This window comes from Convolutriloba macropyga, chromosome 11 (assembly GCF_964194025.1).
Source record: "Convolutriloba macropyga chromosome 11, txConMacr16.3, whole genome shotgun sequence".
NCBI classification, from domain to species: Eukaryota; Metazoa; Xenacoelomorpha; order Acoela; family Convolutidae; genus Convolutriloba; species Convolutriloba macropyga.
The window spans coordinates 41,748,902-41,763,014 of record NC_134478.1 but is presented as its reverse complement, the minus strand read 5'-3'; the positions used below and the strand labels follow the sequence as shown (position 1 = coordinate 41,763,014).

At 34.7% G+C, this 14,113-nt stretch overlaps 1 protein-coding gene across 1 annotated transcript; it reads right to left on the bottom strand.

The window, feature by feature from the left end:
- Window positions 1-5,359: 5,359 nt before the first annotated feature.
- On the bottom strand, window positions 5,360-12,639 carry LOC142349132 (ancylostoma secreted protein-like). Its single transcript, XM_075400547.1, has 5 exons — window positions 12,593-12,639; window positions 12,164-12,386; window positions 11,478-11,680; window positions 6,098-6,203; window positions 5,360-5,695 (listed from the first exon to the last, which is right to left on the bottom strand). The coding sequence occupies exons 1-5, from the start codon at window positions 12,637-12,639 to the stop codon at window positions 5,582-5,584; spliced, it is 693 nt and encodes a 230-aa protein (XP_075256662.1). The 3' UTR covers window positions 5,360-5,581.
- Between the last annotated feature and the right edge of the window lie 1,474 nt (window positions 12,640-14,113).

The following is a 14,113-nucleotide window of genomic DNA, read 5'->3' as shown; positions in this document are numbered from 1 at the left end:
ATTTATTGGAAAACTAACTCGACTCTTTTAGACCGTAAAAAACAAACACGGATCCTCCGAAATTAACACTTTTTAAGTTGCGCTAAAATTGGAAAAAGCTAGATTTGATGGTTGCTCAAAGAAAAGCCGTTGGAACAATTAAATTGATGACAGATTGCGGTACTGTTTTTCAATTTCAATCGTTTTCTAGTATACTTTGTTCTCTGCAGAAAATAATAGCCTATTTCAATTTTTTATTCAAAAAGATTTTTGCCAGCTTCTAATGGAAAAAGTTTCAAGTATTTGTTTTTTATTCCACTTGTTTGCTGTCAACCAATCGAAAAACGCTCAAGCTCACAACTTCTTTAAGTCCATATTGAAAACGTATTGACATAAAAAAAATTAATTTAGTTGGGTTTGGGCAATGATGACCTCTGTGAAGTTTTTTTTGCTCTAATGTTGTGCAGTAAAAAACAAATATATGTTATCTATATCATTAATCCTGTTTATTTCAATTTAAGAAATGGCTTAATACTGTGCTTGCAAAACAATGTGTGTACAACAGTGACAGTGAGCTTCGATAAAAGTATAAAAAAGCCAACAGTGATTGATAATTCTTTGTCGATCAAATTCGAATCAGTTTTTCTTACTGTCATTGTTGACCACGTACGCCTACACGTCTGTAAAACAAAGGTGTTAAAAAATTCTCAATATTTTGAGTAGAGTACTCGAAAAAAGTGTACGATTTGCTGCAGTGTGTTGAGTGTGTGTATATGCAACATGGAAAAAGGGGAGACTTTTTTATAAACTTCCTGGAAAACAGTTCTGTTTCATCAACCGTTTTGAGGAAATTTGTTATCTAAACTTGAAATGTCAGATCTCCCACCTTGTCATTAACCTTGATATTAGGAAAATGCATTCAGCTGTTTTTCAACTTCAAGGTTTTTGGGGACCTGAGTTGAACTGCTGCAGGGTTCGCTGATGATCGAATGCTTCTCCGAACTAAACCGCATTTTCTTCGGGTTTTGCAATCTCAATACCTGTGAGAACCTAATCTTGCTTAAGCTTTTATCTTTGCTCCCTTCGAGCAATTATTTCTATGTAAGGCAACTGCAAATGAAAGGTAAATCCAAATAGTGCGGGGATTAGGATAAATGAGAAGCCATGTTGATAAAAAAATTTCTATATCCTTAAATGAGGCAATTTGTTGAGCCTGGCAAAGTTACAATGCTTCCTGGCTTCTGATGTGGGATCGTTTCCGTTCCCCCCCCCCTCACCTCAGTCATTCACCCCCAATTACAGAGAGCGTGTCATTACATAGTAATTCATTATGTAAAAATATGGCACGTGCGTCTGGGGGGGGGGGGGGGGGTTGAAATAATATGCATCCACGGAAAAGATCCCTGATGTGTGTAATCTACCTGAAATACTGAGTAGCTCCGGCTGCAGAACCTATTTGGTCTTCTTTTGGGCACACGTTTCCTCCCCACTGAAAGATTGCATGACCCACACTAACACATACACACAAAACCACTAACGACAGTCCAGGATGGTTGAACATTATCCTTTAATATTATATACCAGTATTACCAATTTTTAATCCGTCTCAACTCTATTCTGTAGAAAATTTCGCCAATTCTAAATATTTTTTCCACTTCACAACAAAGAAAGCTGGCTGGAAGGAAACCGAGTTAGTCACCTGAAAAAGAGCGAAACCATATTTTAAATTGTGTTTCTCAAATCCGTTGTTTTTGCATTGCCAGAAGTTTATGTAAAAGACAATGAAAGTGGGCTACCTTAGTTTCCCGTATGTGAAAATTGATAAAACTCGTTTGCGTGCTTCCGAGTACATATGAATTGCCATGTTAACTCTGAACTCTGAAACTAAAGAGAATTGTTGAGAATCTGTGTGAACAGTAGTACTTTACTTTTGTTTTGTAAGCTTTCTTCACAACGTTTCCGTGCATTTTTTTCGTGCATTTAAGCACTGTATTATATGTGAAAGAGTAATCTAGTTAATTTTCTTTATGCTGTGGCAAGATTTAAAAAAAGAAACAGAGGAAAATGCTTTTGAGAAAATTGGGAACGTTGCCCCAATTTAGACTCCAATTTCAAATATATCACATACTGAAAGAAAATTTAAATACATCGAATACTCAAGGAAAGTTTTGAATATACCAAACTAGGTCAAGTAACTCAATGAATTTTTTGGCTTTTTATTTGGGTAATTTTCAGTAAGGTTTGGGACTCAAATTACAAGGTAATGCGAGTTCATAAAACCATATCACCTCTCCCCTAACTTTTTAACCATTGAGAACAATGGGAACCGAATGAACAAACTGTAAATATGATAGTACTGCTCAATATGTGTATATCCTACATCCTTTAAAATTTCAAAAATTGGCCCATTTTAAGAGTAGCCTGACGATTATGGTGGATTTATGTGTGTGGTCAAGCAAGCCGATAAGGAAATCTTGAAAAAGAGTTAAGAAAAATAAAAGTCACATTGACAATTTAGAGTTTGGTTGGCTGGTTGGTGAGCTTCTCTCTAATTGCGCCCATTAAGTGTTGCTTTTACAAATTAAGGTAAATGAATTTCATTCCTTTTAATTTTGATCACAAATAACCCTCAGCCACAGAATGATCAAGAGTATTTACACAGCTAAACTTTGAATTGTTCAGCTAAAATGATTAATAGATTCAACGTAAATTCTATTTACGAAAAATAGCAAGTAGAAATGACAAATTCGTTTCGAACTGTTTTTGTTTATTTTAGTTTTTAAGTATAATTACAGACAGAAAATTTGCTTTTTTTTAACGCGCTTTTGACGCTAAAATGTCCCTAACATATTATAGATATATTTTATGGTTACAAACTACGACAAAATACTGAAATAAGACTAGGAAAACAATTTTTTAGGCCTAATTGTAAACAAAAAAAGCTTGTGTGCTAATGCTTTGCTCTCACGGATGAAAAACCTTCTTAAATAAATCAGTATTAGACAAGCATGAATCCGAGTACTGATCAGAGCTCAAACAAACTTATTCAAGTTAAACATTCGAATTGTCAGTTTTAGTACACGTCTAATTGCAGAGCAAGAATTTGGCCAGTTACGACAGTAAACTGAACGCCGGATCTAGATATCTGTAATAAATCTGCTTGGCATCGTGTCTGCTGCTGACCTCTTTTGGGCTCTAATTTAATATCTTCTGCAAATTCAATGCTTCAAAATTGGAAATTTTAAACTGGAATTTGAATCAATTTACGGTCCTCAATTCAACTGCCAGTTTACAATTTTCTATTTGTTGAACAATGTCAAATACATTTGTGTAAATCAATTAGTCTCAGCAAAATTTTGGTTAAAGGTAATGTTTATATTTGTGAAACCAATCAATACTACAGCAAATCATTTTTATGTTTGATTCTGAGAAAAATCTTAAGCAGAACTTAAAGTAAAAGTGAAATTTGATAAAAAATGACAATGTAAGCACAATGCTCCCAATTGCTTCTTCACTGAAGTTTTTTTTGTCGGGTTAATAGAGTTTTCGAAACAGAACATTCTAATCATCGAGCATCGAATATACAAAATTTCAATTTCAAACATTTCAGAGCTTCATAGAGTACTCAAATGTTTTCAGTAAAATTTTTGTAGAAAAATTGTTGTTTGTGAAACAGTTTTTAAGAGTTAACACAAGACCAAATCAGCTATTGAAATTTCTCGAGTCCTAAAAAAATTGAAGTAAGAAACGTTGGGGCTCGGGTAATAATTTTCCACTGCATTAACAGCGGTTTTAGGTTATTATAGCCCTCTAAATGTGTTCTAAAAATCTTGTAGAGCTTTTAAATTCTCTCAAACAGTTCTCTGTCTTATTAATGTCCATGATAATTTAGGCACATTATTCTTCTGATACGAATCAGATGTGTAGGATGCGAAGATTCTGTCATTGTATCTCACTTAATCCTTATCACGGCAGACAAGTTTAAGATATCTTATTAATTTAGTTGTCTGTTTACGGACGGAAACATTCAAAACCTTAATTTAATCATTACATAACAGCTTTGGTTGATAGATTGCAGAACTATTTTATTCAGCTACGTTACTGGCATCTATCCGTACCAAAACCTCAACTAGTTACAAAGAAAGTGGCTAGAACTTCTCACCTTCTTTTGACACCCAATGTGGAAAGCCCTTAATTACTTTCAAAGAAATGGGATTAGAGTTACCGTCGGGGGTAAGGACTATTCACACAATTTTCAAAGCTTTTGGAAGTGAAGCGAATTTGGACAATTAAAATAAGCCCGCCAAATTTTTATTGGAAGTATTTTTTTGAAAAGAGAGCATGAAATACTATATTTCGTATTCCAGTACTCATATTTAAGTACCAATTGTGGAAGTATTTTCCACATTTGCAACACTACTTTGAAATTAATCTTAATACCATATCCTTAACTCAATAACCACTAAAACACTACTAACTCAAATGACTAAGACATTTTTATCAACATTGGTTACTAAAATGAGGGATTATACTGCATTTAATATGTCACTTTAATGATTTTATAATTAATATGCAATTATTTGTGAAATCTAGAATTATTTTGAGCCAATTCACTTAAAAATAAATTCGGCGCCTTTAGAAATTATCAGTGCTTCCCGTCATTGAAAACGCAATATGCGCTCGCTCCCGAATTAAGAGGATTCCACAAAAAGTATATGAATGTTGATCCGGAAGGTAGAGTCGACTTATCAGCTTCGAGTTTAAAAGTGAAAAACACTGACTGGAATTTGCATTTAGGGCACCGCCATTCATCCTCGAAGTTTGTGAGTACGTTTCACACGTGCAATGTATTAAGATAGGAAAAGTGAAATGTCGTTACAAAAATGACAAAACTTACTCCCAAAATTTGGTAACTGTAGACGCTAGGAATGAAATTTTAAACGTTTCTACTTAGGCATCATGTTTTATGGGATGCAAAAAACTGTGTTCAAGTCCCAATATGCTTCAATTTTAAATAAAAATTACTGTCATAAAAACAATGTGCACAGTTTAATTATACCAAGTTTGAGGCGCCAGACAAAGTCGGTTTGTCCAGACTGTCACAGACGTAAACTTGCCTGTCCAGAATTAAACAGTCAAGTCCTCATTTGACCAGTCTTATATTCCTCAGATACTTTCCAATTACTATGCATCAGAACTGAATTTATCATTTTTTGCTGATGTGTAAACGATTCAGCGCTGCCTCGACCCGGCAGATCAGACCGCGTTTTGTAAACAAAATTGCACATCTGAAATTTTAGCGTACTCTGACAAATTTATTTCTCGTTACACTCTCCACTTTTTCTGCTATAGGTCAGATAAGAGCACTATCTCACTGAGTTAAATTGTGACTTAAATTCTGAGTTATAATTGAAATTAGAGTATAACTTATCATGCCCCCTACATATACAGTATCAAAATGGTTACAAGCTGCAAAACGTTGAGTCTTGGTTTGATTTCGCAATGTATATTTTTGATCGGTTCCCTGAGTTCTTCTATATCTCTCTTCTCGTAATAAATGTTTCATTGATCCCAGAATTCTTCGGCCTTGCTTCTGATTGGTCTAGAAGACAACCCACTCACAGTCGGGGTCACTTGTGTCGTACTGACACTCTCCATAATTACTAGGCGTCTCTTCAAGCACACATTTCGCATAGCCGAAATAGTACACCGCGTCCTAGAATTATGTTAATTAATCAAATCACATTACAAATAACGTTGTTTGAAACGTTTTTTTTTGAAAAATAAACTTAAATTCCTTAGATAGATGTCTCTTTAAACAATCTCGATTAGTTGCAGCATGATCATCAGTTCAAATCACGAAGAAACCAAATAACCATTTGTGGCGAATTTTGAAACTTCAGCTCACAAAATCGGGTTTTCAACAATTATGTTGCAATAGAGTATTCATGACCATCGCAATTGAATCAAAAAGGGTGGTTCAACCATTTTGATATGTTTTTATGATGTCTTTTTAAAAACAGTAAAATGTTTGAAGGACCCAGTATTTTCTCTACAGTGCTGCTTTGCTTTTCTTCAAAATCGTGAGACAATGGAACTGGGTCTATATTGTTCCTACCTGACAGCTGCCGATGGTGCCAAACTTATTATCTGTGAAGGGGAACTTGCATGTGCCCCCATTTTTGCTCCTACATCTCCCATCATTCTTAGGAGCGCATGATAACCTAAACAAACAAAGCTACCATGACCTGCAGCTAAATAGATCAGCCATCATGTTTTATAGACCAGCTAAATAGACCAGCCATAAATCCCCACACTCATATTTGACCGCGCACATGAGTGAAGTCCGCAGCGCCCATTGATGTTAATAGTTTGGGTGATAATACAAAAACAAGCCAATTTTGAAAGGACATTTTGAACTTCTGCACTGAAAAGCGATCGAGTATAAATAACGGGAATTGGTCAAAAGCTCTGTTATAGCCAGATTTGTACTTTGTACAACGAAGTTATAACCTAACGTCGTTCACAGTTCCAGCATACTTAGTTGAAACCATACAAAAACACTTTTTGTGTTCCAAGTCCTATCTTGAAAAGCATAACATTATCTGACGCAAATTTGGCTCAACAAAAATTGCAAGAGCTCTCCAGGTGACCGATGAGAGACAAATATATTTGCCTCAATCTGATGACGGAATGTGATTTCTTCAGACAATTTATGTTTCTATCATGGTTTCTTAATTAAAGTACAACTTTTAATGATTCAAATTGAAAGAAAAACGCAAAACGTTCACAGAAATAAAATTTTGAAAGGGATTTCCGGCTAAAAATTACTCTTGAAATTGACCTAACAATTACAGAAATATCATTGCTTTTAAAATTTGAGTTTTTTAGATTTACGTTACTGAAATTGATCCCTTAAAGCAGCAAATGTCGATGAAAACAAAGATTGAAGACAATGTGTCATCTTCAGTGAAAACTGAATTATTATAAAAAATAAAAGCCAAAAGACAAAAAGAAAGAATTTATTTCTTTGATCAAGGAACAAATAAGTACAAAAAGTACCAACAAGTACAAAAAATAAACGAAAATATTGACTGATACAACCATGATCAAACTGGATAGGTAACGGAGTATTTAAACCCCTACGCCCTGCCCTTAGAGACTCTGCAAACTAGGCAGTAGGACTATTTTAATAAGGAAGTTCCTATGATAAAAAAACATAGAAAAATGAAGAAATGGACCTAAAAAAAAACAAAAACTTAAGAAAAATTTTTGCAACAGTCCTCAAAATTTAACCGCAGACTAATTAAACCTAGTTAACCTAATGAAGGCATAAAATAGGTCTCCAAATTTTTCGGTATAAAAGTTTTTCTAAGTTTTTCAGAAGCAATTTTAGCGGGAGAAGTTCAAAAATTGCGACAACTCGGAAACTAAAAGGAATTGAGAGCTCACATTTCTTCACAAAAATCCCATTACCAAACTAAACGTCTGATTGCTTTTATCCAAGGGATCGTTTCTTAGGATTTTCTAGAAAAATTATTCAAAGATGTATTTCACTATATCATCGTTATTAACCAAAAATTTATCCTTAAACTTATAATAAGAAATTTTTATAACTATTTCATTTGATCAAAAAAATTGTAGAGAAGAACATTGGCTTTACTCAATGCATTAAAGAGCTTCGAAGCTCTGGATTCAACAGATCGTTTTTCAATCATCCGCTAACCAGATGGTTCCAATAGAAATTTTTTTGATCCACTACGTGTAGGTCTTGATGGCGAAAAAGAGAACATATAATTAAAATAACTTTCACGATGTATTCCACTAAATGACATCAAAACTAGCTTCAATAACTCGTATTGACGAAGCTGGTAGGTGTTACGTATATCTCTTTTAACAAAGATCTCCGAATTTTTTCTGAAATGAATGAGATTAATTATTCTCTTTTGTAAACTGTCAATGGGCAGCAGGTTGCTATAGCTGCTGCACACATAGAGTAGTATGCCATATTGGATAATAGAACTTGCGTTCATTTTATAATAATCATTAAGCTTGTTAGGTGGGGCATAATGCCATAGTTTTGAAATAATACCACATTGTTTAGAGTCTCGAATTCAGAACTGATAAATCAGAGACAAAAAAGAAAATTTGAGGTCAATTAAAATGCTGAGATATTTACATACGGGCTTAATGGAAATCCACTTGTTATCAATATCAAACCTATTTAAGCCTGACTTCAAATTCATCTGAATGGTCTTTTTAACATTCAAACAAAGTTTATTTGCATCTAGCCAGTGTTTAAATTTATCAATTTCTCTTTGCACTTCCTCGCAGGACTTATTAAGAAAAGTAAGATTAGTATCATCCGCGAAAAGGAGGACTTGAGCATGTTTACAATGAACTGCTAGGTCGTTTTTTATCTAGATAAGTAAAAGCAGGGGGCCTATTATAGACCCTTATGGTACTCCATGTTATACTTTTATTCATTGCAAGGAAATGCAACTGACTTCTACTCTTTGCCATTTGGCTCCCGAGATAAGATTTCAATCAACACAAAAAATTACCTTTTATTCCGTATCTTCCTAGTTTATAAAGTAAAATTGTGTGATCAATTGAATCAAACGCCTTTTTTAGATCCAAAAAGAAGCAGTTTGAGTTAGATTTCCCTTATTTTATCCTTTAACTCAAATAAAGCATCGATGGTACTATGCTTGTTTCGGAAGCCAAATTGGCAAGGCGACAGGAGCCCGAATTGCTCAAAAAAGTAGTACAAATATGTATACGTAGCACGTTCAAAAAATTTACGCCATACATTTACAAGTGAAATTGGGCGGTACTTATTTTCTTTTAAATTACTGTATTTCTATGCAGCGGAAGTACCTTTGCAATCCTGTGCGATTCGATGAAGAAATTATCAGTGAGGGAACAATTGATAATGTGCGTCATGAAGCGAACAGTAACAGGGGCTGACCATTTAATTATTAAATTACTTAAGCCACCATCACCAGATATTTTATTGTGAGCTAAGCTATCAATGAACACTTCAATTTCAAAATCTGATACCGGGTATAAATATAAAGACTTTTCATTGTCTGCATTAGGAATAGGGGCACTGACGAATATCATTCGGTACATTGACAAAATATTGATTGAGGTTTTCTGCCACGTCACCGAGGGAGAGTGACCGGTCCGCTTCATAACCAGAGGAAACAATAGGAATCTTTTTGAGTGCGAATTTTTGCCACTGACTTCGTTAAATAAAGGATAGGTTTGCCATGAATCACCAAAACAAGACTTAAACTTATCTGCATAGTGAGATTTTTTAAATTTTTTGTAAGCGTTTTTTAAGTTTTTTCACATTTTTACGCTGAATTTTGAAACTCGCCCGTTAATCTGGATTATTGGGGCTACTTTTCCATTTTTATGAGCTTTGTTACGCGTTGTTTTAGGGTTTTTCAAAGAATTTGTCAGCCAATTACGTTTGTTATTTGATTTGAGCTCCTTTTCAATTTGCATTGGGGCAAAGTTATCAAAGACCCTTATAAAATTGAGTTAAGTATTTCAAAAGCAATGAATGGATCACTACTTCTTAATATTTCAATTTCCCTGAGACTCAGGTGTTCTTGGAGTTCATGCAGGAAGAGCTGTCTCCGAGACTCATCATGAAAAATTTTTGTATTTCGAAATTTACACTGAGCTTCAGTCTGATCGAGGTCGTTGACCGACCAACTAGCTAGAATAAGATAGTGGTCTGCGATGTTTTGATGGAACAGGATATTTGATGTAATTAATTGACGGAATATTTTAGTAGATGAATTGATCTAGACAGGTTGATGAACGATCAGTCTCTCTAGTTGGACGATACGAGCTATCGAACAGACTGAAGCCGTTTGCATTTTTTTATCGACGTGGTTATTGCTAATCAAGTTCTGAGATTTTGTATCGAAGTTAAAATCCCCGCATATTATAATAATCCCCGATGTTATAATCCCCGTATATTATCCCCGTATATTATAACCCCCGCATAAGAAACATAATACATTATAGTCGACATGACCGCACAATTGAAGCCTTTATGCTAACATCGGTCGGGATTCTGCAGGGGCTTGCACAGTGATACGAAAATTGATACAACTTGCATTTCATCCAAGATCCTGATAACTCTTGCAGAAATTGACACATCTTGCCATGATTTTAATAGACAAAAACTTCTTGGATTCTTGGAACATATTGGTAAGATCTTGACAAGATCTTCTCAAGATTGGTAAGAAATTTTTTTGGCAAAAATTGCTAAGATTCTGAAAAAAGAGCTGAATTGTCCGATAGTTCTTGATATTTTTTGATAAATCTTGAAATTTTTTGCTTAATTTTAAGAACTTAAAATGTTATACTTTTTTTAAAGGTGCTTTTTTATTTTTACAAATTGGTACGTCTTGACACGGCATTTTTAAATTTTTTTGGTTATCTTTAATCTTTTTACACATGCAAATATTTGGCCAGTTCATAAAATTCTTGAAGTTATCATACCATATATAATGACAACATTTTAGAGAGGTTAGCCATGTTTTAGATAATTTCTTATCAGGATGTATCAAGTTTAGTCTGACTGGGTGAATAAAAAGACTTAGGGATTTAGGAACCCGTTAGTTAAAGTTGTACTAAGGGTGAAAACTCGGCCCGGATAATTATGTTTGACCGAATATGTACAGCAAGAAAATGCATCTGCGAGAAGTAAAATCACTTGTATGTTTCATTTCATACATTTGCGTTTTCTCGTTGTACATTCTGGTTCGAAAATAAGCAATCGGGCCGAGGTTTCACCCCTACTTTACCTATAGAGGGGTTTTGAGTAGCATATTCTGTGGCTTTCCCTCCCACACTTTCTCCAAAGTCATTAGCCCAGGTATTCGTATCTCAAATTTCTATCAGTGTGAAACACAGCTAAGTTTTCTCCGTTCTGAAAACGCTAGTCCCCAAAAAGTTGAGAACAAAATTTAGATCACAAAGTTTATCAAGGAACATAAACATTGAGTATGATCAATTAGGTGGTCAAATATTGTACATATCGCGTCAGATGTGGCCTTACATTAAGATTGCTAGTTTAATCTGTTAATAAGTCGGTAAAAAATTAACGGATTTGTATCATTGCCCCAAGCCACGGATATAGTCGATTTACATCACCCAAAAAGTAACATTTTTCTCTTTGTAACAACTTTGCTTTATGTTTGGTAATTTGTGGTTTACTTTATCAAAGTGAGAATATTTTTGATACAAAGTGCTGGAAAATTTGAAGAAAGTTTTTTTTTTTTTTTTTGGGGGGGGGGGGGGGGGATAGCTGAAAAGACGCAAATTAATAAAAATCCGTCGTACCTAATTTCAAAAAAAAATTTCTCACAACTAGTTGCACATCTGCACAAAATTTAATTGCTTTTTTGATGTCAGGTAGACACTAAAGCGTCTTGACTGGGGCAAACATCATCCACACCGCAGTAACTTACCCTGAAACACAGGCCGGAAGACCCCCATATCGCTCCTGGTTCTCCGGGTACTCATTCAGGGCACAATAAGTACTAGTATTGAATGCAGCCTGTCCCAAGAAATTTCCCCCTGGACCGTAGACACAGGACACAACAATAGAAGTCCATCCACCGTTACAAACAGCATAGTCACAACCAATGTCAGTAGTAACGTCCCATAGAAGCTAAACATGAAAGAAAAACATGAAAGGTGAGGGAAAATCTGTGGGAATTTGGCATCAATGTTTATATACGAGGAGGCGAGGTTTTCATTGCGAGCTTAAGAAAAACCGCGACGCAATACTTTGAGTCATTGGCCAATTTATTGCGCGTTTTGCTTTTGTAGTGAGTTATAAACCCATATTAACATCCATAGGTAGAAAAAACGTTTTAATTTAGAAAAAAAACAGGTAATTAATTTACCTATAACTAAAGTTTCTTTTTAACGCGCGTATGGCGGGTCCATATCTAGTTCAGTTTAATTGGTAATGTTTTCAACTTTGTTCCACCCGTGTTTGAGAGATGACCCAGAACACCTGAATTTGGAATTTGGTTCAATAACAGAATACCCTTCTTCTCATTTCATTGAGTACAAGTGCTTGAAATGCTGTAATATCTATTAACCATCTATGATTATGATTGTACAAAAAATTATAATTTATACATACTTGAGTTAAATGGCCAATTTGGGCGCCTCCTTTGTCATTGTTTCTGAATCCACACTTGTCAAAACTGGCATCTGGTCCAGCATACTGGTAATACTTCATCTCCGAGTACCAACCAACCGCAGCACTCCTGCCGTACTCTGGCAAATCATTCTGGCTGATGTCACCAGATGTGCTGTACCAGTACAAGTTCTCTCCGTTGTATCCAAAGCCTCCGATGTTTGACCTGATAAAAATCAACTTTTCAGGACCCAGTTATGATGTCTTCGTTTACTCTGGGTGTGTTTGATCATATCAATTTATTGGTCCGATTGGCCTGGTCATCACATCAATGCCTGCTCGACAGCATTCGAGCAACGTGATTTTGTGCAAATTTGCACTCGAATGTGAGTAAATATGACAGCCTATGTTTATACATGTGCTCCTAATTACCCATTGTAAACTGTCCTTACATTCACAACTTTGTGCGGATTAACCATTTTGAAGAGATAAAACAAATTCTGTTCACACGAGTAAAATGTGATATCTTATTATTTCATAGTTAAAACGAAAAATTTCTGATAATTTCTAAAATAGTGGCTAGATTCATAAGGTACAGATTCATAAGTGTCGTTCACAGTCCAACAGGTGAGGAAGTCATTCAATTTCGGGTCTTATTTTACCTCTCTAGGCCATAAAAACCTATGTTTAGACTTCTACACATTTGGGCCATACTGTAATTAATAGCTCTTAAACGAAGTTTGTAAGAGTTATATTAGTCCAGTGGTCTTTTTCACTACTCGAAGAGTAGTATTGGGATTCTACTGATTTTTACGATCCAAATAGTTTGGATTGTATTGGGGTTCTGTCTTTTTTGTAAGATTTTTCTCAAACCTTTTTCCATGACTTTCAAAACGGAATAAACAAGTAAAGCTCAACGCTCAACAGGTTAAGTTTCATTGGAGGCCCTTAGCTGGCTTTAGTAGTCCTTCATTTACTTAGAGTGTTACAGCTGCTGGGAAAGCCTTAATTCAAGGATAAAATGTCATTTTTAGGAGTTTTGAGCCCAAAATTGCGCAAATTTTCACGTTTCCTTTGTCATTTTTGGGATTTTTTTTGTTTAATCAGCCTTTAATTAACGTTTGATAGAGTTGATGAAGGTCGTTTGCAAGACATAATTACCGTTTATGGCCATTTTGCAAGCTGTACATTTTGGTACTGCAAACATAAACACGCAAATTGATACTAATTGATACTCACGGAAATTTTTGTAAATTTTTCTTAATTTTTTCCAGTCTCGGGGCCAGGAACGTCCACTAAAATTTAATAATTAGTTACATCAAAGTTTTCTAGTGGCAATGGGATAGTTTGTATCAGTAATATCGAAAATTTAGCAACTTTTCGATAAAATTTGCAAAGGTTCTGAAGGTTTTTTTGAAAATGTTTGCCATTTTTTACATTTCTCTAGATCCAGGGGCCAGGGAACCTCCTCTAGGGTTCAATAATAGGTTACTTGATAGTTTTTAGTGGCAATGGAGTGGTTTTTAAACATTTTAAGATCACAAATTTTTTTAATTTTTCTGTTAAAATACAAAATTCTTCTGAAAATCCAAGATTATCAACATTTATGGGCCAGTAAAACAATTTTCAGGCTTAAAATGAATCCGGACAGTTTCTGAAGACATTGAAAGGGCTCTGAAGATATTAATATCACAAATTTTACACAAATCAACAGTTTATTTATAGTTAAAGGCCAAACTATAAATTTTTAATTTTTTTTTACTAATATGGCGGAAGAGAGAAATTATGAATAACTTTTAAAATCATCATTTTTTGAAAGTTTTTAAAAGTTCCGTTATTTTCCTTAAAGTGTTTGTCATATTCATCTAGTTTTTCCGTCTAAACCCCGTTGACCAAAAACCAAAAAAAACCTTTCAAGACGTGTGCGGGGGTAAATTTGTATTTTAAGTTGAT